At 42.0% G+C, this 24,083-nt stretch overlaps 3 protein-coding genes across 3 annotated transcripts; 1 reads left to right on the forward strand and 2 right to left on the reverse strand.

Annotated features, from left to right (window-relative positions):
- Positions 1-14,070: 14,070 nt before the first annotated feature.
- On the forward strand, positions 14,071-14,535 carry LOC141630960 (uncharacterized). Its single transcript, XM_074443692.1, has one exon. It carries the CDS (start codon positions 14,071-14,073, stop codon positions 14,533-14,535), a length of 465 nt encoding a protein of 154 aa, XP_074299793.1.
- Positions 14,536-15,470: 935 nt separating this feature from the next.
- LOC141630962 (uncharacterized) lies at positions 15,471-17,360 on the reverse strand. Its single transcript, XM_074443693.1, has 5 exons — positions 17,047-17,360; positions 16,785-16,915; positions 16,431-16,626; positions 16,077-16,270; positions 15,471-15,985 (listed from the first exon to the last, which is right to left on the reverse strand). The coding sequence occupies exons 1-5, from the start codon at positions 17,358-17,360 to the stop codon at positions 15,471-15,473; spliced, it is 1,350 nt and encodes a 449-aa protein (XP_074299794.1).
- A 50-nt stretch (positions 17,361-17,410) lies between these two features.
- Positions 17,411-19,987, reverse strand: LOC141630963 (uncharacterized). Its single transcript, XM_074443694.1, has 3 exons — positions 19,397-19,987; positions 18,714-19,340; positions 17,411-18,622 (listed from the first exon to the last, which is right to left on the reverse strand). The coding sequence occupies exons 1-3, from the start codon at positions 19,985-19,987 to the stop codon at positions 17,411-17,413; spliced, it is 2,430 nt and encodes an 809-aa protein (XP_074299795.1).
- Positions 19,988-24,083: the final 4,096 nt, after the last annotated feature.

The raw sequence follows: 24,083 nt of genomic DNA on the forward strand, positions 1-24,083 counted from the left end.
CCCTACAGTTCGATGCTCCATCAAAATAGAGGTCCCAAGTATCGTTGTCTATATGAACGATATCTTCGTCGGGAAACGACCACGTATCTACAATCTCAGTTTCTTCTATCGGATTATCCGCCAGGAAGTCTGCAACTGCCCTTCCCTTTATCACTTTCAGCGGTACGTATTTTAGATCAAATTCGGAAAGCATTAAAGTCCATCTCGACACCCTGCCGTTTAGAACTGGTTTTTCAAACAAGTATTTGATTGGGTCCATCTTCGAGTGGATGCAGACACTATGACTGAGCATGTAGTGTCGTAATTTCTTTGTCGCCCACACTAAAGCCAAACATGTCTTCTCGAGCTGAGTATACTTGATTTCATACTCCAAGAACTTTTTACTAATGTAGTAAATTGCTCTTTCCTCTTTATCGACTATCTGTGCCAGCATTGCCCCTATTGCAGTATCCGTAACTGTAAGATACAACAAAAGTGGTAACCGCCGCAAGGCCGAGCACGGGAGGGGAAGATAGTATTTCTTTGATCTTATCGAATGCGGCAAAGTGATCATCCCATACGACGTGTTCCCGACTTTCAACTTCTTAAAAATTGGCTCGCATATCATAGTTAGCCTTGCCACGAACCGGCTTATATACTGGATTCTTCCTAGGAAACCTCGAATTTCCTTCTCGGTTTTCGGGTGAAGCATTTCCATTATGGTCTTTATTTTTGATGGGTCCACCTCGATGCCACGGTGGCTAACGATGTGACCCAACAGTTTGCCGGATGTGACTCCGAATGCGCACTTTTGGGGATTCAACCTCATGTTATACTTGCGCAATCGTTCAAAGAATTTGCGTAGTGTACCAAGGTGGCCATCACGCTCCTTTGACTTGAAAATCATGTCGTCGACATAAACCTCGACTTCCTTATGCATCAAATCATGTAACAACATTGTCGCGGTCCTCTGGTATGTAGCCCCTACGTTTATCAACCCAAAAGGCATTACTGTGTAGCAATAGGTTCCTCATTGCGTTCTGAATGCAGTCTTACGCATGTCTTCTTTCGCCATCTTGATCTGATTATAACCGGCGTATCCGTCCATAAAGGATAATAACGCGTGATTTGCCGTGTTGTCAAACAAGATGTCGATGTGAGGTAATGGGAAATCGTCCTTCGGACTTGCCTTGTTTAGATCCCGGAAGTCGACACAAACCCGAACTTTACCATCTTTCTTTGGCACTGGTACGACGTTAGCCACCCAGTCTGAGTATTCTGACACCTTGATGAACCCAGCTTTGAGTTGCTTGTCGATTTCTTCCTTGACTTTCAAAGACCAATCTGTGTGCATTTTGCGTAGCTTCTGCTTGACTGGCTTATACCCCGGCTTGATTGGGATCCTGTGCTCCGCAATTTCTCTATCAATGCCTAGCATGTCTTTGTAGGACCACGCAAAAACGTCTTTGAACTGATGTAGCAACCCAATAAGCCCTTGTCTCTCGGTGGGACTTAAAGTAGTTCCTATTTTAAGCTCCTGTGGTTCTAAGGTTGTACCTACATTGATGGTTTCGGTATCTTCGATGATCGAGGTTTTCTGTTTGTATTCTTCCAACCCTTTTATCAACTGTAGAGGTGGTTCCATTTCTTCTTCTTCTTCTTTGACCAACTGTTCATCCTCGACCTCAGTCTCAATGTCATTATTAAAACAATCATTTTCAAAGTTTGAATTGCAATATAAGTGAGACAAGTCGTAAGCAAACTGGTTCTTATTATTATTGATTTGAAATTGCGCGAAATGCGCTAACATTTGAGCCAACTGGTCAGAGCTCAGTGGCGAGATAGGGGTATTCGGGACAGGCCCCGGAATACCACCATTAGGAAAGGGTGCATAGGAAGGGAAAGCTAGGGGAGGGGTATTTTCAACACCTGACTCCTTAGACTCAATCTTAGGACCTAACTCAGACTCAGACTCGGACTCAGAATCGGTAACATCATCTGGCTTGAACATCTCTCCTTCTCCCGTTGTCAACTTAAAAAGAAGTCCCTTGTTGTCAGTCCACTTGATTGTTTTCCGCCATCCCGTGTTGGTCCTAAGAGGATCTACATCGGTGATGAGGGTAGATGGGTCGAACCGCTCGCTTCTCAGGATCATGCTTACCAAATCTTCGTTTGGTATTGGTGATTTCTTCTCTTCACCGAAAAGAAGACCCATAGCTTTCTCGTCATTTATTGGATCCGGTTTAGTCCCCTACGGCATCGGTCGAGAATATCTTCAGGGATGTAGTAGCAGTCTTGGAATACTTTGATTCCCGGGACCATAAGGTTTTTCTTTGGGTCAAAGATAGGTTCGGGAAAGTACATGCAGGGAAGTTCTTCCCCAGCTCTCACGAAATGACCGTTTAAGGTTAGGTGATACGGTCCCATTTTAATATCTCGATCTTCGATCGTCCTTCCCCTCTTTTCCAGCAGATCTTTCCCAGTGGGCTCATATCCAAGCCCGAAGGTTACTCCTTTAGCTACTGGCGGTTTCAACTCGAATGTACCCTCCTTTCTAGGATATAAAGAGAAACCGAAGTAATTCCCAGTCTTGAGAATCACCTCGCATGCGTGACTTCCCGTGTATAGGTCCATATTCTCTGCTTCGGAGTTCAGCTCGATCATGTTGACAATCTCGAAACCACATGCGTCATTGGCAGCTTCGACCCTTACTTCAGAAGTAATGTCTCCTCCTGCCACGGTAATTGGCGTGGCATTAATAGTGATGGTTTCACCGTTGAGTGGGACCTTGATCTTTCGATGCAGCGTTGATGTTACGGCCCTTGTAGCGTGGATCCAAGGCCTTCCCACCAATAAGTTGAAGGATGAGCAAATGTCAATTACTTGGCAACTTATTTTCTTTTCCACTTGCCCCGTCTGTACTACTAGATTGACAAGTCCACTCACTCGACGCACAGTGCCATCGAATGCCCGAACTGTCTGTGTAGTGGGAATGAAGTTATTCTTCTTCAGGCCCAGAATATGCGCCGTTTTCAAAGGGAGTACGTTGACAGCCGATCCGTCATCAACCAAAGTCATAGGGATATGATTGTTGAGACACACGGTAGCAACATAGAGAGCTAGGTTATGTCGGGACCCGAACGGTGGTAGATCTTCATCGGAAAATGTCACGGCATTGGTGATCAGAGGCCGATTCTGGGCGATGTGAGTGACCATGTCCGTAGGAGTAGTATTTGACGACACGGTCATGTTCATCAAAGCTTGTAACAAAGCTTGGCGATGTTCGAAAGAGCTCAAGATAAGTTGCCAGATAGACACGTCGGTCTTAGTCTTTTGGAGTTGCTTGATGAGGGAAGCCTCGAAGGTCGACCCTTCACCAAGAACTTCGACCACTACCGGCTCCTTGGGAGGTGTCTTGTTCGGGATATCCTTAGCTTTCTTCACACGGTACGGGCGCCCTGATCTAGTCAGATGGTTTGACTCTAAGGCATGTTGCCTCACTTTTAAGATTTCTTCTTGGGTGTGAGGGATTGTCGCACCTTTGACGAGGTAAACATCATCTTCGTCATCAGCCCAAACGCCATTGATTCCATTTTCGCTTCGGAGTATGTAAGGAGTGCAATCAATAACAAAATCCCCGAATGTAATCTCGTTTCTCGAGCTTGGTAGGAATTCGGAGCAATCCACGAATATTCTTCCGATGAAAACTCCTTTTAGACGACATGGGCGAATCAAGTGAGAGTAATCAACACTATCCTCGGTAGAGACAAAGTTAGTGTGGTCCCCAAAGGGGTTGGTGACGTTGTTGGGCTTTATGGCCGGGATTGGGAGCGTTTCGTTCTCAATCATGTCTTGAATTTCGTGCTTTAGTCTAAAGCACCTTTCAGTATCGTGTCCCTTCCCTTGATGAAAGGCACAGTAGGCATTTGGTTTGTACCATTTGCCTTGTTGTTCAGCGGGAGGGTCCGGAGTTGGACCAATGGGCTTCAACTTTCCTTGGGCCATGAGCCTTTGGAGAGCGTAGGCGTAAGTGCACCCGATATCGGTGAATACCCTCGGAGCTTGGCGCGGAGGCCTTTTGATTTGTCCATCTAAGAGATTGACAGTTTCAACAAAGTGGGCCGCTGCTGGTGCTTTTGCTTTAGATGACGAGGCCCCTTGGTATCCTTTTGGCTTCTCAGCTTCAGCCATTCGGACATCGTCCTCTACCTTTATCCCGATTCTTATCAATTCTTTGAAAGAACCAAAATTCTGGTATTTCAGAGCATTACGGTAAACAGGTCGTAAATTCTTCACGAACTTATCTACCATTTCAACTTCATCAGGCTTCTTAGCTAGTTTCACGCTTTCAGCGCGCCATCTTGCGAGGAATTCAGTAAAACCCTCTTTTTCCTTTTGTGTCATTACTTCCAAAGTCCTTATGTTGGTTTGAATCTCAACATTGTCAGCATAGTGCTTACAGAACTCCACCGTAATATCTTCGAAAGTGGGGAAGTTCTTAAGGTCAAGAGTATAGAACCACGCCTTCGGGTGTTCATCCAGAGATTGGGCAAAAATTTCAGAGAGCATGTCGGGTACTCCCTTGATGCTAAGTACCCTTTATAGGCCTTAACATGGTGGATGGATCTTGTGCCCTTGAACTTTGGGATGTCGTGAGTACCATGTTCGTGGGCAACTTATCTGAATGGGGCATAGGCCCTAGCATTCTCATAGTGGATGTTCTTCCCTAGGAGAGTTTGGACGGTCTTCAATGAAGTTGAACCGTTTCTCCGATCGATCGAGGTGGGGTAGATAGAGGGAATCTTCACCCAGCTTAGATTCGATTGCATCCATTCGGGTCATCATGAGGTTCACGGCCTCAGTGAGCTTGTTGACAGCATCTTACATTGCTTGACGTCGGGTTTTGGGCGGCCTTTCTACAAGAAAACCCTGAACCGAGTCAATATTTAAAGTAAGAGCCCCTGCACACTTAAGGACACGACACCAACTTGACTCAAGCAAAGACTCGACTTGAGACTGACTAACCAAAAGTTAGACTCACGGTTGGATTTAGTCCTTGATTCATTTTAGACTCGACAAGACGACATGACTCAAGCTGTCATAGCTCGATTCCAAACTGGACTCGGTGTGACTAAACCCGTGATTGGACTAACATAGCCTATAGGTTCGGGTGAAACGCCCTAAATGGCCTAGCTTGGGCGTTTCTGTGGACTATCCTAGACCAAATGGTCGACCAACATGACTCAAAGCCCAAGAGGTGAGCTTGGGTGACCCAACAAGGTCGTGTTCTAGACACTTGGGGCCAAACACGCATAGCCCAACACGGCCAGGACCCGGACACAACTCGACGCATTTCATGCTTGGTTAAGGTCCGAGAAATATTTTGGATTGAATTTGAAAACACGAAGGATTGATTTGAAAATGAGATTTGAAATGGGCAGCATGCCGGCTATAAAAGCTCATTTTGGGCCGAAAAATCTAGTCTTATTTGGGCAGCATTCCGCGTTTTTAAAACCATGCTAATTTTGACAGTAAGTTGTTCAAAAGTTCGGTTTTGAAATCGATATGGAAAATTTTGAAAAGACTCGGAAAAAACACCTTGCACATTGTCATTCTCATGTTATAAGGATGTATGCTCCTAGACATCTCTAAGTCTCGGCAAGTCTTCTACAAGAAGGTCTATGCCCTCCATCCTTTTGCGGTCTTATAGAGCAAGGGCCTTTAGGTAGAGTACCTAGAATAGCATCCCCACCATCAATAACCACGCGAGGCGGAGCGGAAGCAAGCGATGTGCGAGTTCCTGGCATAGTGGGACGTCGCCCCCCACGCATCACAAAGAAACGCTGGGACGGCCCGGGAAACTCCTTAAGGGTTTATGCATGAATCGTAGCACTATGAGTAATGTTTTACTTTCCAATACTTTCTTTTCAAGTTTCACCTCGGAGGAAAAGACCCTAGAAACAAAGTGTAACTAGTCCTCTTTTCCCCAGCAGAGTCACCAAACTGTGGACAAGGCCCTCGGGAACTGCGTCCTCGGGATCCACACTATGCATAATCGACTCGAGGTTCTTTCGAATCGAATTAAGACAAATTAGAGTCGCCACCAAGTTTTTTGGGAACTTGGAACCGTTCAAGTCAACTTTACACCTTTCATCGAAAAGCATAAAGCCAATCGACTACGAGTGATTAAAGATAAAGACTTGTACCCTATATCACTCGATTTGAATGACTCTCGTAATCCAATGGTATTTAGACGGATCCACAAACCATAGATCGTGAGTAAGGGGTGAGGGTACGTGTTAGGAAGCCCATAAGGACACCTAACCCCGCCCGTCGATAACGGCCTCTACTAAGTCAAGTATCGGATTTCAAACAAGGTCATAGCTACTACGATATATGATATGCAAACATCGTTTTCAAACCCTAACATGTGACAACAATTCCTATGTCGTTTTAGATGCAACTAAACTAACTTTGTCAAAGTTGTAATTTAGCATGTGGGTTGATTGATCTAACAACATGTAAAGCAAACAAACAAGGCTTGATGGGAATGGGGGAGCCGTTGGGATCTACCCTATTACAACCCAAGCATTTCATGCCGACAAAACAAGAAATTAAAGATACAACTTGATCTAAAATACAACTCTATACACACGACGCAATACACGGCCATTCGGCCTAGGAAACCGTGCACAAAGGGGTGGCCCACGGCTTACATGACTCACGGCCTTGGATCACTCCTCGTAATGTGTGCTTTCACTTAATCTCATCGAATTAGACATAAGGCCACGTACCAAAGCATGCATTAGCATAAATCGGGCCATGTTGCTTTAAACAACATGCGATTTACTACTCTTACATGCATTGGGGCACAACCATCTAACCAAACAAGACTAAGGTTTTTTTTGGAAGAAGTTTTGACTCGATGAAAGAAAGCTAACTTGAAGATTACAACTCGATAACAAACGATAAATTACAAGCGACAAAGCAAATAAAGAACGAACGATGTAAAACAAACGAAACAAGAAAGACCAAAGGACACGGCCAAGCCTCACGGCCTAAAGCCACGTCCAACCCTAGGTCCTAGGTAAGGTTCATTAGTTAGATCAATCGATTGCGAAACGAGTTCGAAAGCGGGTTAGAAAACAAGTTAGAAATGACGTTGATCGATTTGAAAAGATACCTTGCAAACGCGCATTCTACACGGCCTAAAGAGGTCAAATTAGGTCAAGTTCGCTAATTGATTTAACTCATCGAGTGTTAATAAGAAGGTGCTAATCACGCACTCTTATACTAGCGAGAAATTATGTGAAAGAGAGAGATGTATTCAATTAAGTTACAGAATTGTTAATTGGTTTTAAAAGCTATGTCGATGTACCCTAAAGTGTCTAATTAGGTTATTAAACTGATCTAATATCATCTAAACGAGTTATATGTTAACAATCAGAGGTTATATTAACATGTAAATGGTCCAGGGGTAGGTCGAATCACACGAGAGAAGAGAGGGGTCAAAAGCGAAGAACGAAGTCAGAAATCGTTTTATTAATGCCCTACCTTGAACACGAGGATATGTAAATGAGACGGGGGTGTACGACCGACTGATGTAGCGGTTTCTTTCCCATCTCAAGTCAACGCTGGTGTTCATGGTGGTACTTTAACTCATACTCGGACTAAACTAGTTTCATAGTTAATAATAACAATCGATAAACAAAAACGATAAACAAACAAAAACGAACTATAATAAACAAACATAAAAAACGAAATAAAAGGGAGAATGAGGAGTATTTGATGCACCCTCAACCTACATGTATCGTTGACACCGTCTTGGGTCGTAATCGATCGTAGATTTTATCTCGAGAGGCCGTCGTCGACGAAGAAACAAAGCAAACAACACGTTTTTGCAAATCGGGACAAAGAACTTTCAAACAGCGACTTCTCTCGTTTCACGGTGAAAATTCGATTTAAAAGATGTTTTGAAAACTAGAAAGAGAGGAGAACAGAGATCTTAAAACAATCCCTGCTCGTTTTGAGTTATTGGGCACGAAAAATGAGCACAAACAGAATCTGGATGAGACGAGGGAAAAGCGCGAAAAAGAGTGTATAACACTCTGTTTTTCGAGGGAATTCGTGTACTCTCAAGGGCAATTTGGCTCATAAATCTTTGTCTAATATGTATATGGATGTTGTGTGGTTAATTTGGAACAAGAAACTCGAATTTTGATGGAGGTTTGAAGGGAGAACGAATGGTTTCAAAGAGGACACACAAACTGATTCTCTGTTTGTATGTCGGTTTTGTCTAGGGTTTTTGGGAGGCAATTAGGGTTTGTTTCTGGAGTTTAAAGCTTGTAAGTGAAGGTAGTATGTATGCAGAACTTAGAGGAATTAATGTATGGTGGAGGGGGGGTATTTATAAGGAGTTAAGGTAGGGTAAAAGGGGGGAGAAGCAGACGGGCTCGGTTTGCACATAGTTGCTGTCCAGCAGCTTTTGTGAGGGTTTGAGAGGCTTTGTGACGGGTTTTATTGGTGGTTAAGGTAAGGTAATATGGGTATGATACTAGGGTATGGGTTAGGGTTAATGGGCACGGGTTTTGGTGGTGTTTGGAGCGGGTTTTGGGCTCGGGATTTGGCACGCAAAACAGGGGGGCTGCTCGTGTTTTTGCGGGCTGTTGGGGGGTGTTTGGGATGGGATTTGGGCCGTGGTTATGGGGTTCAAACTGGGGTTGGATGGGTAGAGGCTTAGGTTGGTTAGTGTACTCGAGATTCGTGCCAATTCGTAAAGAAAACGGGCTCAAAAGCCGAGCTATAATCGAGCTCCAAAACGCGTGTTTAAAACGAGTTTTTTTCGATTTTTAAATCGATTTTCAAATCGATTAACACATTAAAATAAATGATTTTTCAAATCAAATACACTCATAAAATGATTTTTCAAATCAATTATTTATTTTATTTTCAATAAAATAAACTTGAGAAAATAAATTCAAAATAAAATAAATTGAATTCACCTAAAAAAAGCTTTAATTTAAATATCATTTAAATTAATAAAATACTCCGTCGACAACGCTCATTCTACATCGTAAAACGAACCCAAATAATGACAATGACAACTAATAAATACATGTGTCCTTATCATCATCGGGTGTTTGTCGGGTTCTCTATAAATTCCAATATCGACGGATACGGGTATCTACACATGTGAATTGTATTTCGCGTCTATGCCTCTATTTTTCCGTATTTGCCTTTAGGAGCATGTGAAATAGGGTTATATGTGAACTTATGTGAGTCGGAAAGAGTATATAGAACCATAAGAGGTGTACTCGGCCAAGTGGAAAGAGGGACTCGGTCGACTAGAAGGCACTCGACCGAGTTCCCATGCCACTCGACCGAGTGGACCACTTTCCAGACTTTGGAAAGTTCCTGTAAGTTGTGACACTCGGCCGAGTGGACAAATTGAGGAATTTTGGGAAACTCCTTTAAGTTGAGGCACTCGACCGAGTGGGACACCACTCGATCGAGTGAACTCATTACTCGACCGAGTGAAATCTTACACTCGATCGAGTGGATCTGTTTAGTGGTCAATACCGTTTGTCTCCTATTTTGGGACATGTATTGACGTTCTTTATGCCTATTGAAGAGACTTATGCCAAGAACACGCCTAGGACTCCTTCACCACCCCTCCAAATATCCGAGGAGGAGGTAGACTGGCTCATTGCCCAAAACGAGGCCCTAATCAGAGCCCTTTGTAATGTTACAAGGGAAAGGGATGCGGCAATGGATGCATCGGCCGTAAGCATTGATATCTCATGCCACCGACCCACCAAATGCCTCGGGGTGCGTGAGCCTAACCTCTTCACGGATTGGGTGAGGGAAATGGAAAATGTTTTCGAGGTGGTAAGATGCTCCGATGAGCTCAAGGTTGAGCAAGTCGCCTTTTATCTTGGAGGACTAGCCGGGGGTTGGTGGTATAAGGAATGAGACACTATGAGGGACTACTATGATGAAAGGGGTGAGGCCGTAATTCCATAGGCCGACTTTAAGATGGAGATGAGGAATGAGTTCATTCCCGAGCACCTTAGATGTAAACTCCAGGCAGAGTTTGATCGGTTCATAATGGCTGAGGTAATGACGGTACAAGATTACTATATTCATTTCAACGAGCTCACCACCTATGTGGAAGACCTTCATCTTAACCAATCTCATTTGGCCATAAAGTTTGAAGGAGGATTGACCGTCAAGATCTTGGAGAACTTCCGCCGGAGGAATTATCTCGTGTGAAGGAAGTATATGCTAGGGCCGTAAATGCGGAGAGGCTTCTCAATATGACTAAGGATGCCAAGGATAGGACCGGAGAAAAGAGGAAGACCGAAAGTGAAGGCGGGGGAAACCAATCAAAGAATTTTAACTACAATCAAGCCAAGTCTTATTCGGGAGGATCCCAAGTGAGTGGCTTTGGGAAGTCGGGTGGCAATGGAGGAAGGGCTGCTAGTGAGGGTGGTGGTTTGAGATGCTATAATTATGGAGGCCTTGGCCACAAGAGGAATGAGTGTACTAGCACTCCAAAGGGGTCCAACCGTAGATTTGGGCAAGGAAACTTTAACTCCACCCTTTCTCAAAGTGGCGCTAGCAACCGAAACTCGGGGGGAATGGGGCAACCAAAGGAATGCCAAGTCGACCTACAATGGTGGAAACAACCATATAAATTTCAATCAGGGAACACCAGCAAGGGCAACAAGCTACATGGGAGGCAACAGTTCATGGGCTAGGCCAACCAACTCGGCTTGCATGGTGCAAGTAGAACCCAAGGCTTGTGGCAACCTCTTTGCTATAGATAAGAAAAGTGCCGAGGAGGATGCTCATGTGGTCTCCGCTACATTTCTTATTAATTCTCATCCTTGTTTCGTTTTATTTGACTCGGGAGCCTCACATTCTTTTGTGTCCAAGACTCGTGTGTCGAGTGTCAATACTAGATTTAGGGGAGGGTGAATTAGCCAATGATGACGTTTCCCTACCTTCGAGGGAGTCCATTGTGTGTTCAAGGGTGTATAAAGGGGTGTCAGTTTTGTTACATGAGATAAATTTTCCGGTAAATCTTTTTTAATTTCCATTAGAGAGGTTTAAAGTAATTTTAGGAATGTATTGGCTAAGTAAACACAAAGCCAATATAGATTGTTACCAAAAGAAAATAGCTTTGAAAGGACCCAAAGGTGTTAGGGTGTCATACAATGGTTATTTGGTCAAACCCAAGGTGAAACTCGTTTCGGTGCTGACCTTAAAAACATGTTTAAAGAAGGGTTGTCCTATTCTTTTTTATCATGTGTGGGACACTAGCATGGAAAGAACGCAAGCTCAAGAGATACCAGTAGTAGGAGAATTAGAGGATGTATTTCCGGAGGAGTTGCCCAGATTACCTCCACCAAGGGAAGTAGAATTCGGGGTGGACTTGAAACTGGGGACGAGACCTATCTCTAAGGCCCCATACCGAATAGGTCCGACGGAGTTAGAGGAATTAAAGAAGCAACTTTGGGAGTTGGAGGATACGGGGTACATTAGAACTAATGTTTCACCATGAGGGAGCGCCGGTTCTATTTGTGGAGAAGAAGGACGGGATTTTGAGGCTATGTATTGACTATCGGGAATTGAATAGTGTCACCGTCAAGAACAAGCATCCTTTGCCAAGAATCGACGATCTATTTGACTAATTAATGGAGCCAGAGTATTTTCAAAGATTGACTTAAGGTCGGGCTATCACTAATTGAAGATAAAAGATAAGGACATTCCAAAGACAACTTTTAGATCAAGATATGGGCATTATGAGTTTGTAGTGATGCCATTTGGGTTGATGAATGCACCTGCCGTATTCATGGATCTCATAAATAGGGTGTTTACTCCGTAGTTGGACAAGTTCGTAGTGGTTTTCATAGGCGATCTTTTGGTCTACTATAAGACCAAGGAGGAGCATGAAGAGCACATAAGAATCGTGTTTCAAACCTTGAGGGAGCACCAACTATATGAAAGGCTTAGTAAGTGTAAGTTTTGGTTGGAGAAAGTGGCTTTCCTAGGCCATGTGATATCAAAGGAAGGGGTTCCCGTAGATCCTACAAACATTACGGTCGTGTGTAAGTGGGTAGCACCCAAGAATGTGGCAAAAATTCAAAGTTTCTTAGGTCTAGCTGGGTATTACCGACAGTTCGTGAAAGACTTCTCCAAGATTGCTAGGCCTTTGACGTCATTGATGAGAAAGGAAAACCGTTTCAAGCAGGACGGGAGTTGTGAGACGGCCTTCTTAACCCTAAAGGAGCACCTAACCACAGCCCTGGTGTTAGCCTTGCCGGAAGGGAGTGAAATTTTTCAAGTATATACCGACACTTCAAAGACTAGCTTAGGAAGTGTGCTTATGCAAAATGGTAGCGTCATTTCTTATGCTTCGAGGCAATTGAAGTCCTATGAAGAGAATTACCCAACACATGATCTAGAGTTGGGAGACGTTGTCTTTGCCTTGAAGATTTGGAGGCACTACTTGTATGGAGCAACCTTTAAGGTATTTTCCGATCATAAGAGCTTGAAATACATCTACACCCAAACGGAGTTGAACATGAGGAAAAGAAGATGGATTGAACTCATTGGGGATTATGACATGGTTATAGTCTACCATTAAGGGAAAGCCAATGTAGTGGTCGATTACTTAAGTAGGAAGTCGGTGCACTCCCTATGTACCGCTTTGTCCATGCTAAGATTGAAAGAAGAGGTGAAGAAGATGGGAATTTATGTGATAAGAAAAGGGGGTACAATCAGGGACTTGGCCTTAGAACTCGAGTTGTACGATGAAATTCTTTTTTTTTGGTGAAATGTGAGAAATTATATAAATCATAAAAAATTAATTACATGTGGCTATATATGGTGATCAAACACATAAAACAAGATATCATTCTATAAGACGCATTCTAATAAGCCAATCTCTCTCAGCACTTGTCATAATTGTTCTATCTCGGGCTCGAACTCGTGTTCTCATCTCCTCCAAGATAATGCTTGCCACACCTTCTAAACGAATCAACACATTCTCGGTTCTGCCTTTATTTCTCTACTGCCATACCTGATACAAAAGACCCAACATCATAGCAATCTATACTCCCCTCTATAGCACTGTTCTTGTCCTATGTACGATGAAATTCGAGAGAATCAAGCAAGTGATGTAAAGATCCAAGAGTGGAAAGGACTGCTTGCAAGGGGAGAGCCCTCAAGATTTTAGTTACATGAGGACGGGAGCCTTAGATTCAAGGGGAGATGGTACATTTAAAATGATGAGGAAATTAAGAAGAATATCATGAATGAAGCTCATAACAAACCTTACTCGGTACACTCGGGTGGTGATAAGTTATACAAGGACCTTAAGGAGACCTTTTGGAGGTCAAACATGAAGAGGAAAGTGGCGGAATTCGTGGCAAGGTGCTTGAATTGCCAAAGAGTGAAAGGAGAACACACGAGACCGCAAGGGAAAGTCCAACAACTAGAGGTGCCGGAATAGAAGTGGGAATCAATATCCATGGATTTCATAGTGGGTTTACTAAAAACTCAAAAGGGGAACAACATGATTTGGGTCATTGTGGATAGGTTAAACAAATCGTCTCATTTCATTGCAATGAAGGACACTTGGAGCAAGGTGGAGTTAGCTAATGCTTATTGCAAGTATGTGGTCAAACTTCATGGATTCCGAAAGGACATTGTGTCGGACCGGGATTTGCGATTCATTTCAAGGTTTTGGCAAGAGCTCCAAAACTCCTTGGGTACTCAATTGAAGATGAGTACGGCTTTCTACCCGGCAACGGATGGACAAACGGAGAGGACCATTCAAACATTGGAAGACATGTTGAGGGCTTGCATCTTGGAATTTGGAGGTTCTAGGGAAGATAGGCTATATTTTATGTAATTTTCTTACAACAATAGCTACCATGCTATCATTGGCACGGCACCATTTGAAGCCTTGTATGGAAGGAAGTGTCGGAGCCCGATTTGTTGGGATTATAGCACCAAATCGTGTGCTTGGGGCCTAAAATGATCCAAGAAATGATTGATCAAGTCCATATAATCTAAGAGAAGATGAGGGCGGCACAAGATAGGCAAAAGAGTTATGCCGACTTGAGGAGAAGTGACATTGAATTTGCGGTGGGAGATAAGGTGTTACTCAAGGTTTCACCCATGAGGGGAGTAATGAGATTTGGGAAAAGAGGCAATTTGAGCCAAAAGTTCATTAGTCCCTATGAGATATTAAGTAGATTCGGGGAAGTGGCCTACCGTTTAGCACTTCCCCCAGCCTTGGACCGAGTTCACAATGTCTTTCATGTGTCTCAATTGCATAAATACGTAAGTGACCCTTCATATGTACTTGAGGCAGAGATGATTGAGTTAGATGATGCTTTAACATATGTGAAAATGCCCAATGAGATCCTAGACCAGAGAGTAAGGAAGACAAGACGTAGTGAAACGGTGTTGGTAAAAGTATTGTGGTCCAACCATCTAGTGGAGGAGGCCACGTGGGAGGCCGATGAAACCATGAAAGAATGATACCCTCACCTTTTCGCACAGGTATGAGATTGGTTACGAGGTCGTAACCATGTTTCTAGAGGGGTAGGGCATATTACGTAAGTATAAGAAGCACAAGTTTTCCTTTCTTTCTTTCTTAAGTTTACACAACCACATCTTAGTTTGTCATACCGTACTAGTTTCATGATTGTTTCGACCTACCGCCATGCACCCTTGGGACATTAAGGGACATAGAATTTTTGGTAATTATAGTGTCGGGTGTGAACTTCGGAGACGAAGTTCCTTTTAAGGGGGAAGATTGTAATACCTCTCATTTATAAAGACCTTACTTGACTGAGTAGACCATCCACTCAACCGAGTGGAGGACCGAGTGAGTTTTGGCTGGAGGCTAAAAGTTATGAAAGTTGGTCACTCGACCGAGTGGAGCCCCCACTCGATCGAGGTGACCGACCACTCGACCGAGTGCCCGGTCGAGTCTATTTTACGCGAGAAGATTGGTTGGTGGAGTGTTGCTTTCGAATATTATCTTTTCATATTTCCTCACCTAAATTCACTCCCTAACCAATCCCACCACTCTCTAAACTCCCAAATTTCTCTCTAAAACACTCACCGAAATTATCCTCTAAAACCTAATCTCCACAAGTGAAGGATTCTTGCCATCTTTTCTCCTTTGTTCATCCACTCTGTTTGTAAGTCGATTTATATTTTATTTCTTTTTTTTTTTTTTGCTAAAATGTAAGCTTTCCATTAATATCAAAGCAAGATACACATAGTCCATTTTCCAACTCGTACAATTTGTTAGATGCTAATATTACATTAAGTGCACCCTATTCAACCAAATTTCGTCCCTGGGAGAGACCAAACTTGGCTTACAATTACTAACACGACTTCTTAAGACACTCTTGATGTGAGCAGCCAAGTATTCAGGCCTGGCTACTCTACCATTCGGGCGTGCCTCATTTTCTCGCATCCATGTCACATACCAACAGGCTAGAATGGCAAAAGATTAGTAATGTGACCTTCCTCAACCTGCTCCATCTCCTCCTAGCTATGTTCTGAATCCAATCTTGTTGTCCAAGAGGAGAACATAACCCATCCAAGACAGACTGGACTAACCTCTGAGTGAAGTTATATTCCTGAAATAGATGAGTATGAGTCTCCCTCTGAAGATGACACACACAAAGAAAGATCATCGAAGAAGCGCTAATTGATACTGACTTGTCCTTCAACAGTAACGCATTACAACTCACTAGCCAGGCCACAAATGCATGCTTAGGCAAGACTAGTGAGTGCCAAACTGACCTAAACCAGGGCACCTCTGGTCTAGGTTGTCTAATCCAGTTGTAGCAACTCTTGATAGTATACTCCCCATTTCCAATACTCCAATCATTAGATACAAACCCATCCTTAATGAGATCCCTGACCTTATAGATCTTCTTCCAATGCCAACTTGCATCAGAGGAAGGAGAATCTGCATGCCAGATCCCCATTTTTTATGTAGATATGGTGTACCCATCGACCCATAACTTGTGCTTTAACAGCCAACCACCAAACAAGCTTACCTATAGTTGCTACATTCCAAACATGACTATCTTTCAGACCCAATCCACCTTCTCTTTTTGGGACACAAACCTTATGCCAGGCCACTCTAGGAACACTATTATACTCAACATGACCTTCCCAAAGGAAATTTCTGCAGATGGCATCCACTCTACTCAACACACCCTTTGGCAAGACAAATATAGAGGCCCAGTACCTATGCATAGTAACCAACACAGATTCCACCAAGGTCAACCTTCCAAAGATAAGAAAGCTTCTTTGCCCCCAAACTTCTAATCCTCTCTACTATTTTATCTATCAACACAAAGACAATCATTTTTCTTGTCTCTCCTGCAGTAATTGGCACTCCCAAGTACTTGAATGGGAGCTGCCCTTCAATAAACCCAGAGATGGAAAGAATGTCCTTCCTCAAAGTAGCAGGAACCCCATTAAAATAGACTTCAGACTTGGTAGAGTTCATTTTCAAACCAGATGCCAAGGAAAAGGAAGAAAAAGCTCTAAGTAAGACCATCATTGAAGCAGCATCTCCCTTACAGAACATTAGTAAATCATCTGCAAACATCAGATGAGAAAGCTTATTTGTTTACAAAGAGGATGATAATGAAACTTTAATTTTCCAGTGGCACAGGTTAAAATCCTGCTCAGATATTCCATACACAAGGTAAATAGAAGAGGTGACATGGGGTCACCCTGTCTCAAACCCTTCTTGCCTTTGAAGAAGCCAAAAGTGTCACCATTTAAGGTAATAGAATATGAAGCACTCCCAACACACTCCATGATCAGTCCCCTGAAGTGCTTAGGGAACCTGAAGGCTTCCAGCAACTCATCTAAGAAAGTCCAACTAACGAGTCATATGCTTTCATTAGATCAATTTTGAACATACACCTGGGGGAGCATGCCACATCTATTATACAATCTTACTAAATCTGACAGACTAAGATGTTTTCAATGATGCTCCTTCCTTTCACAAACCCCCCTTGATTCACACTAACTAACTCAGGCAACACAGTAGAAAGTCTGTTGCAAATAAGCTTAGAGATACACTTGTAAACAACATTGCAACAAGCAATGGGACGAAACTGAGTGACTTGAGTAGGCATCTTACATTTAGGAATGAGAGTAAGAACAGTAGCATTGGTTTGTTTGAGCAATTTCCCTTTTTGGAAAAAATCTATGACAAATTTGCACACACCGATCCCCAATGATACTCCAGGCATCTTTATAGAAGGAACTAGAGAAGCCATCTGGCCCAGGGGCCTTGTGATCTGGAATGGAGAAAATGGCATCTTTAATTTCTTTCTTGGTTACAGGAAGAAGTAAACCAGTAGCTTGCTCCTCAGACAAGTCCTACCGATCCGAATAATTCGAGCATTAACCTTTTCAAGAATGTGATCTCGGTGCCTAGCAAGTTAATATAAAACTCCAAAAAGGCATTCTGAATCCTAATAGGATCAGTATGCTCAACTCCATGTAGGTCTTTGATGGCAAGCACTTGATTCCTCATGAATTTACTCCTTATGACACCATGGAAATACTTAGTGTTTTGATCTCCATCTTTTAACCAAGCAGCTTTGGCTTTTTGGCTAAGAAAAAGATGGCAGGCTTGCTGCAATTCAGAAAATTCCTTAGCAGCTGGAGCTTCCTTCACCAACCAATCAACATTAGTAGGATCAAGAGCAATTTTGGATTGAATAAACTCCAGATTCTTCAAAGTAATAGCAGCACACTGCTCAATATTTTGGAACTGATCTTTATTAAACTGCTTGAGGTGCTGCTTAAGATTTTTAAGCTTCTTAATTAACACATACATTTTGGTACCAGTGAATTCAACATCCCACCAAACAGCCATCCTAGGAAGAAAAAGAGGAGATTTCCCCCACATCTGAAAATATTTGAAAGGCCTATTGGTAGCAAGAAGCTGTCCTGCCTTTTTAAGAATGCAGGGAGTGTGATCAAAATTTCCTTCAGGAAGAAAATGAGCATAATTATCTGACATAGAGCAACTCCAATCAGAATTAATCAAAAAATGATCAAGCCTACTATACACCCTTGCATTCACCTCTTGCTTATTATTCCAGGTGAAAAAGGATCCCATAGCAGGTGAGTCCACAAGACCACAACTAGTAAGACAACCCTGGAAAGCATCAATTTCAGCATCAGTACTACTGCCTCCTAACCTTTCAGAGTGTGAGAGGACACAATTAAAATCTCCACACACTTCCCAAGCTCCATCAACAACAGAGGCAAAATTAATGAGCTGCTCCCAAAGAGACTCTCTTGCTTGTAAATCATTAAAAGCATAGACCATTGACAAGTAGAAGAGCTTATTAGAAGCAATCTCCACAACCTTCATATTAATACATTGTGCAGAGTAATTGACAATATCCACTTGAAAAATACTAGGATTCCATAAAACCCATACTCTACCCCCTTTGTGACAACTATTATTAGTGGTTAAACTCCATCCATCAATAACAATACCACTGATACTATTCTGAGACAAGGCCTTAACCTTTATCTCAAGGAGAGCAAACAAACCCACATTATGCTTAAGTATAAAAGATTTAACAACTCTCTGCTTTGTAGGTTTATTTAGCCCCCTTACATTCCAAAAACCAAGATTATGCATCCCCCACCACCTGGTGAGGAGCACTACCACTTGTCCCAATACCTTCCTTGGGTGAACCAGATTTGTTCAAAGCTTCTAGAAAAGTTTGTTGACCAAATTTATGAACACTATACCCCCCATCAGAATTCTCTTGCCTGGTCATCCTCACTATGGGCCTAGCAGGGGTGAAACCCATTGTATAGGTCCCATCCTTATGCCAAACCACAGGAGTAGTCAGAGGTACATCAACTGGAACAGTAGCTACTGGAGTCTGAGCAACATTCACATGACTCTTCTGTCTCTGACCACCAGTAGTAGCTTTAGGTCTCCAAACTTTGTTAACCACTGGTTGCTTTGCAGGAGCTGGTTGTTTAGCAGGTACTGCAGATTTAGGCTTTTGGTTCTTTTTCCTGCAATCTTCAGTACTATGACCAACACCCTTGCATTTCAAGCAAACAATAGGTTTCCACTCATATTCCACCACTATTTCAACTAGAACACCATTCTCATCCAAAAAAGACACCTTATCAGGTAAAGGGTCACCCAGATTCATCTCAATCATAGCCCTAGCATAGCCAAGCCTAGTTCTCTCTTCAGTTGCTATGTCACACTTAATAAATTTCCCTACAAGTCCAGAAATACGGGCAATCCCTTTTCCCTTAACTTAAGTGGAAGATTAAGTAGACGAATCCAGGACCAGGGACGAGACTTGACCTCATGCTTAACTAGTTCAATCTCAGGAGACCAAGGTCTAACTATAAGGGGCTTGTTATCAAACAAGAAATGACCCTGCTTTAACACAGCCTCTCTAGCAGCCCTAGACTTAAAGCGCACCAGAAAAACACCATTAGGTAAGAAAGAGAGCCTGTCTACCCGATGGTTGATCCTGACGCCTAATAAAGCCTTCAAAATGTCCCATGGAGGATTTGCACCCAAAATAAAACAATAAACCGAATGTTTCCAGTAGTCAAGCTCCACTTTGACCTCAGCTGCCGTGAACTGAAGTAAACCAGGCGCAGCATCCTCTGGAATAACAGACGGCTCCTCCTCAATCACTTCCAGAACTGGTACATATCCTTCCTCCTCATACGGAATGTCTTCAACCAATACGTCCAAGTTCAGAGGTGGAATCCCTACCACTTCATGAACCGATTTTTCCCGAATAACATCCGCAGAAGTAGGACCTTTTGGGTGAGATAGAACTGGAAATTCATCCAAATTATGAGAAAGACACGAAAACTTATTACTACTAGATGCTTGAGTATTTTTTGTTGAAGAAATCGATGAAGATTTGATTACCGTCATGATTTCAACAATTTTTTTTTTTTTAGGGTTTATGCGTTGAAAACAAAATCACTCTTTTTTAGGACTTTCTCTCTCTATCTCTAAAACCATCTTTTTTGTGGTGTATATGTTTGTTCATTTCTTTTTTATATTTTTTATTTTATTTCCCTTAATCTTATATTAGTATAACTTAATTTATCCACCTAATCTCATAATTAATTATGTTATGCGAAATTAAGACGGGTAATTAAGGGGTTTAGTTATTATGTTTATTGTCGTGGATTATGGTAATAAATTTAGTAATTAATTTGTGTAGGAAGCTTCATTGAGGTGCATTTCTAGTGATTACCTTGAGGCTTTGTGAAGATAAGCTTGAGGTAGGGATTTCCCAACTTAGCTCTAATAATATGGGTGTTTAATTATGCATTTATTGTCATTAATTGCATTTGTTTCATGGTATTTGCATTATAACAAGTTCTTGGTAATTAAGGTTTATGAAATAATATGGATTCATGATAATTATGCAAGAACAAGTATGGTTAATTGTCACATGATGGTTAGAATGCATTATAACATGTTAAGAAGCAATTACATGAGAAGAGATGAATTAATGAAGAATTGAGCATTGTGATACTTATTTTGTTTGGTGTAATTACATGATTGTCTTTGTTGGAATTGCTTGGGTTGGTTTTTATTTGATTGATATTGGAGGATGCTTGAGGATACTTGGTTGTGGTTATGGAGACGGAAGGTGGTTGGAAAACCGTCTTTCGCTTGAGTCACGCCTTGGAGCTTTCCACTCCAAGGGGGATGTCCACATTTAGTACTTGAGTTTTAGAGGGACTCGTGTGGTTGAGACATGATGTCTGGCAGGGGACTTGAGTCATTCTCGGGCCCGGTACCACAGACGTGTTCGAGTACCTATTGTTGGCATGTAGTGTCATGGGCGTGTCCCGGCCACTGGTTATGAGGAGGTGAGTACTTGGAGGTCGGTTGCCATGCATTTTACTTGTTGGATTTATGGTTGGTCGTCTTAACATCTATCACATGAGCATGTAGTCTTTATCATTTGCATTTATTGAGCATTTGTATTATTAAGCTAATACTTGGGTTTTTAAATATCTGTGGTGAGCCGTATGGAGATTTCCGCCCATATGAGGAGCAGTGATTGACAGGTTAGCTTGATTTGATGCGAAGGCTTGGGAGCGGTCTTCACTAGTTGTCGTCACTCGTGCTTATTTAGTTTTTGACAATTTAAACTCCACTTCTTTCAATTTGGTTGTACTAAATGGGATGACATTTGCATCCCTTGACATGTAACTATTTATCTAACTACAACTTATCTATTTAAGTTTATTGTCTTAAATTCTTCTTTACTCGTTTGTTCGCACTACAAGCTTGGGAAACCTAGTCTTGTGATGCCTCCATGAGTTGGGAATGCCTTGAGGAAGGATCCCGACTTATAGGGGTGTTACACAAGGTATTGTAGGTTGCCCCAAATTCCTATAATATACCCATGCTCCTTCCCACTCATTGTGCCACCATACCCCAGTCTCATCTCTTAGATAGAACGTAGTCTGTTCCACCATCATTTCCGCCAGACAATGAACCACTTCGATCACACTCTCTATCTCCCGATTCCTGTTGTCGAGCAGTTTGGCTCGCATGTGCCCTCATAGGTGGTAGGGTTAAAGCAGGAAATGGTGTTGCTCAAACGGAATGCATCCACCGCTATTTTTTTCCCTTTCCCCACATTCTTAACAGCCTCAGTGAGCGCCTCCTGCTGCTCGATCATCCTAGCTATCTCATCAAGGCTCATCTCAGAAGCCTGGATATAAGCGGCAAATCTCTTTGGCAGCATTTTTGAGCTGATATAACCAAGACAAACGTAAGCACATAACCTACAGCTCAAAAAAATATCACATCCGCCAAAGAGGTACTCGGTCGAAGGTACTCGGCCGAGTACGACCTACTCGATCGATTATGCTGACTACTCGGCTAAGTACTCCGACTCCAGTAGCTGATCGAAAATGCACATCAAGCATACTCGGTCAAGTACCTTATGTACTCGGTCGAGTACGTCCTACTCGGTCGAGTACTACATCTACTCGGTTGAGTGGTCATATTCCAGTAGCTACTGCCAAATGCACATATACCCTCACTCGGTCGAGTGATAGGTTACTCGGTCGAGCACCCTCTACTCGGTTGAGTACCTGCCATGCTCAGCCGAATCATGCTAAAAACGATCCCTCAAACACATACCCAAGAAGTATAACTACATAAATACAAATCAACAACCTAATCACATGTTTCTATAACCATGTACGACAAAACTCAAACAACCAATCATACATTATGCCTTTCTATATCACCTCAACTATTCCAAAACATATATGCATCCAATTCATGCCATATCATCTTGAACCAAACCATGCGCATCCACTCTATTCATACTCAGATATAAACACAAACATACACCGATCCCTAGGACACACCCCGTAGTGGCCGGCTCGAATTTGTGTGGGCAACATTGCGGTTTCGAGACGTCTCTCAAACCTTTGTGGTAGCTCCACTATGCCAATTGAGTACTCTAACAACGGGTAAATATGGTCAATACCGTCTTAAATAAAAAAAGCGGAACCGTTATAAAACTACCGTTGTTAAATATTGACAACGGTTTTTAAAATAAGGAACCGTTGTCAAACTTTGACAATGGCTCAAAAAACCGTAGTAAATATGCAATAAAACGATTTTACAGTAAGAAAACCGTTGTGAAAATTTAAGAACGGTACCATATCTGTTTCCTAACCTGATATTGGAAACGGTTCTAGTGTAGCAAAAGCGTTGTTAATTTTCATACTTAACAACGGTTTTTCTTCGTTATCTTCCTACATATGAGAGAAAGTTTGACAACAGATTGCAACCGTTGTTGAATAATGCATTTGACAACGGTTGACTTTCGTTATCATACCCGAATAGAGGGAAAAACCTGACAATGGTTTTTGTACTACAAAACCGTTGTAAATTCAGTATATCTGACAACGGTTTTGTTTTGTTTTCTTTTTTTGGCGGCAAATAGCATTGGAAGGAAATATTGTCAACGGTTTAGTATTTAGAAAAAACGTTGTTAGTGTACATTAACAACAACAACGGTTTGATCTGACCCGTTATCGTTTTGTTGTATATATTTTTTTTTTAAATCTGATTTTAGCAGGTGCCAGCAGCTACTGCATATTCTATTTTTCCAGTAGCATTTCAGCAGCTACGCACTGCACTGCAAAAATTTCAATCCAGCATCAAAATAATACACAATGATCAACTCAATAACGCAGGTTCTATATATATACGCATACATACATACATACATACATAATGAGCAAACTAAGGATCAGGCTACTGAAGAAGTGAAAGAAAATACATTGCCCACTGATCTCTAACATAGATGATGCCTTTGCTCGTGTAGTTCGGCACTGGTTGACCGATTTTTAGTGGAAACTGCTAGAAATCAAGATATATAGAATAAATAGAAATATACAAAATTAAATCCAAGCAAGTTACATAATGCTGTAATATTCATTAAAACACACTAACCTTAGAATTAAAGGTGTAATAATTACCGTGGACAATCTCTAACATGGACCGACAAATGAAAAATGCACATTGCTTATCGTCTGACTGTAAAGGAGACTGTTATATATAAACCAAGCACAAATAACCTAAATTACATCACCCTGTCGCATATACATAAATTATTAAATGATACGAGTAATTATTAAGAAGATACGTACTTTTACCACGACAATGTTTGGAAGGGTGTTGCTGTCAAATTGCTCAAGTGGAGACATGCTTTTTTTTCATCAAAAACACTAATTCATACACGAAATTATAATTAGCATATACTCCGTATATGGGTCAATAATATTGAGGTGACATTAAAATGATACTAGAATTCAAAGGTCATATAATAACAAATGACATTATTAAAGGTGGTAATTAAGCTTACGCGGTTATCATGGATACAAACTTGTCAGACGGTTCATCACCGCAAGAGTCAATCCAGTAGACTGTTTTTGTTATCGTGTTGATTGCCACTAGCACCCAATATTTCCTATGGAAT

The sequence above is a fragment of the Silene latifolia genome, chromosome Y (assembly GCF_048544455.1).
Source record: "Silene latifolia isolate original U9 population chromosome Y, ASM4854445v1, whole genome shotgun sequence".
Classification (NCBI taxonomy): Eukaryota; Viridiplantae; Streptophyta; class Magnoliopsida; order Caryophyllales; family Caryophyllaceae; genus Silene; species Silene latifolia.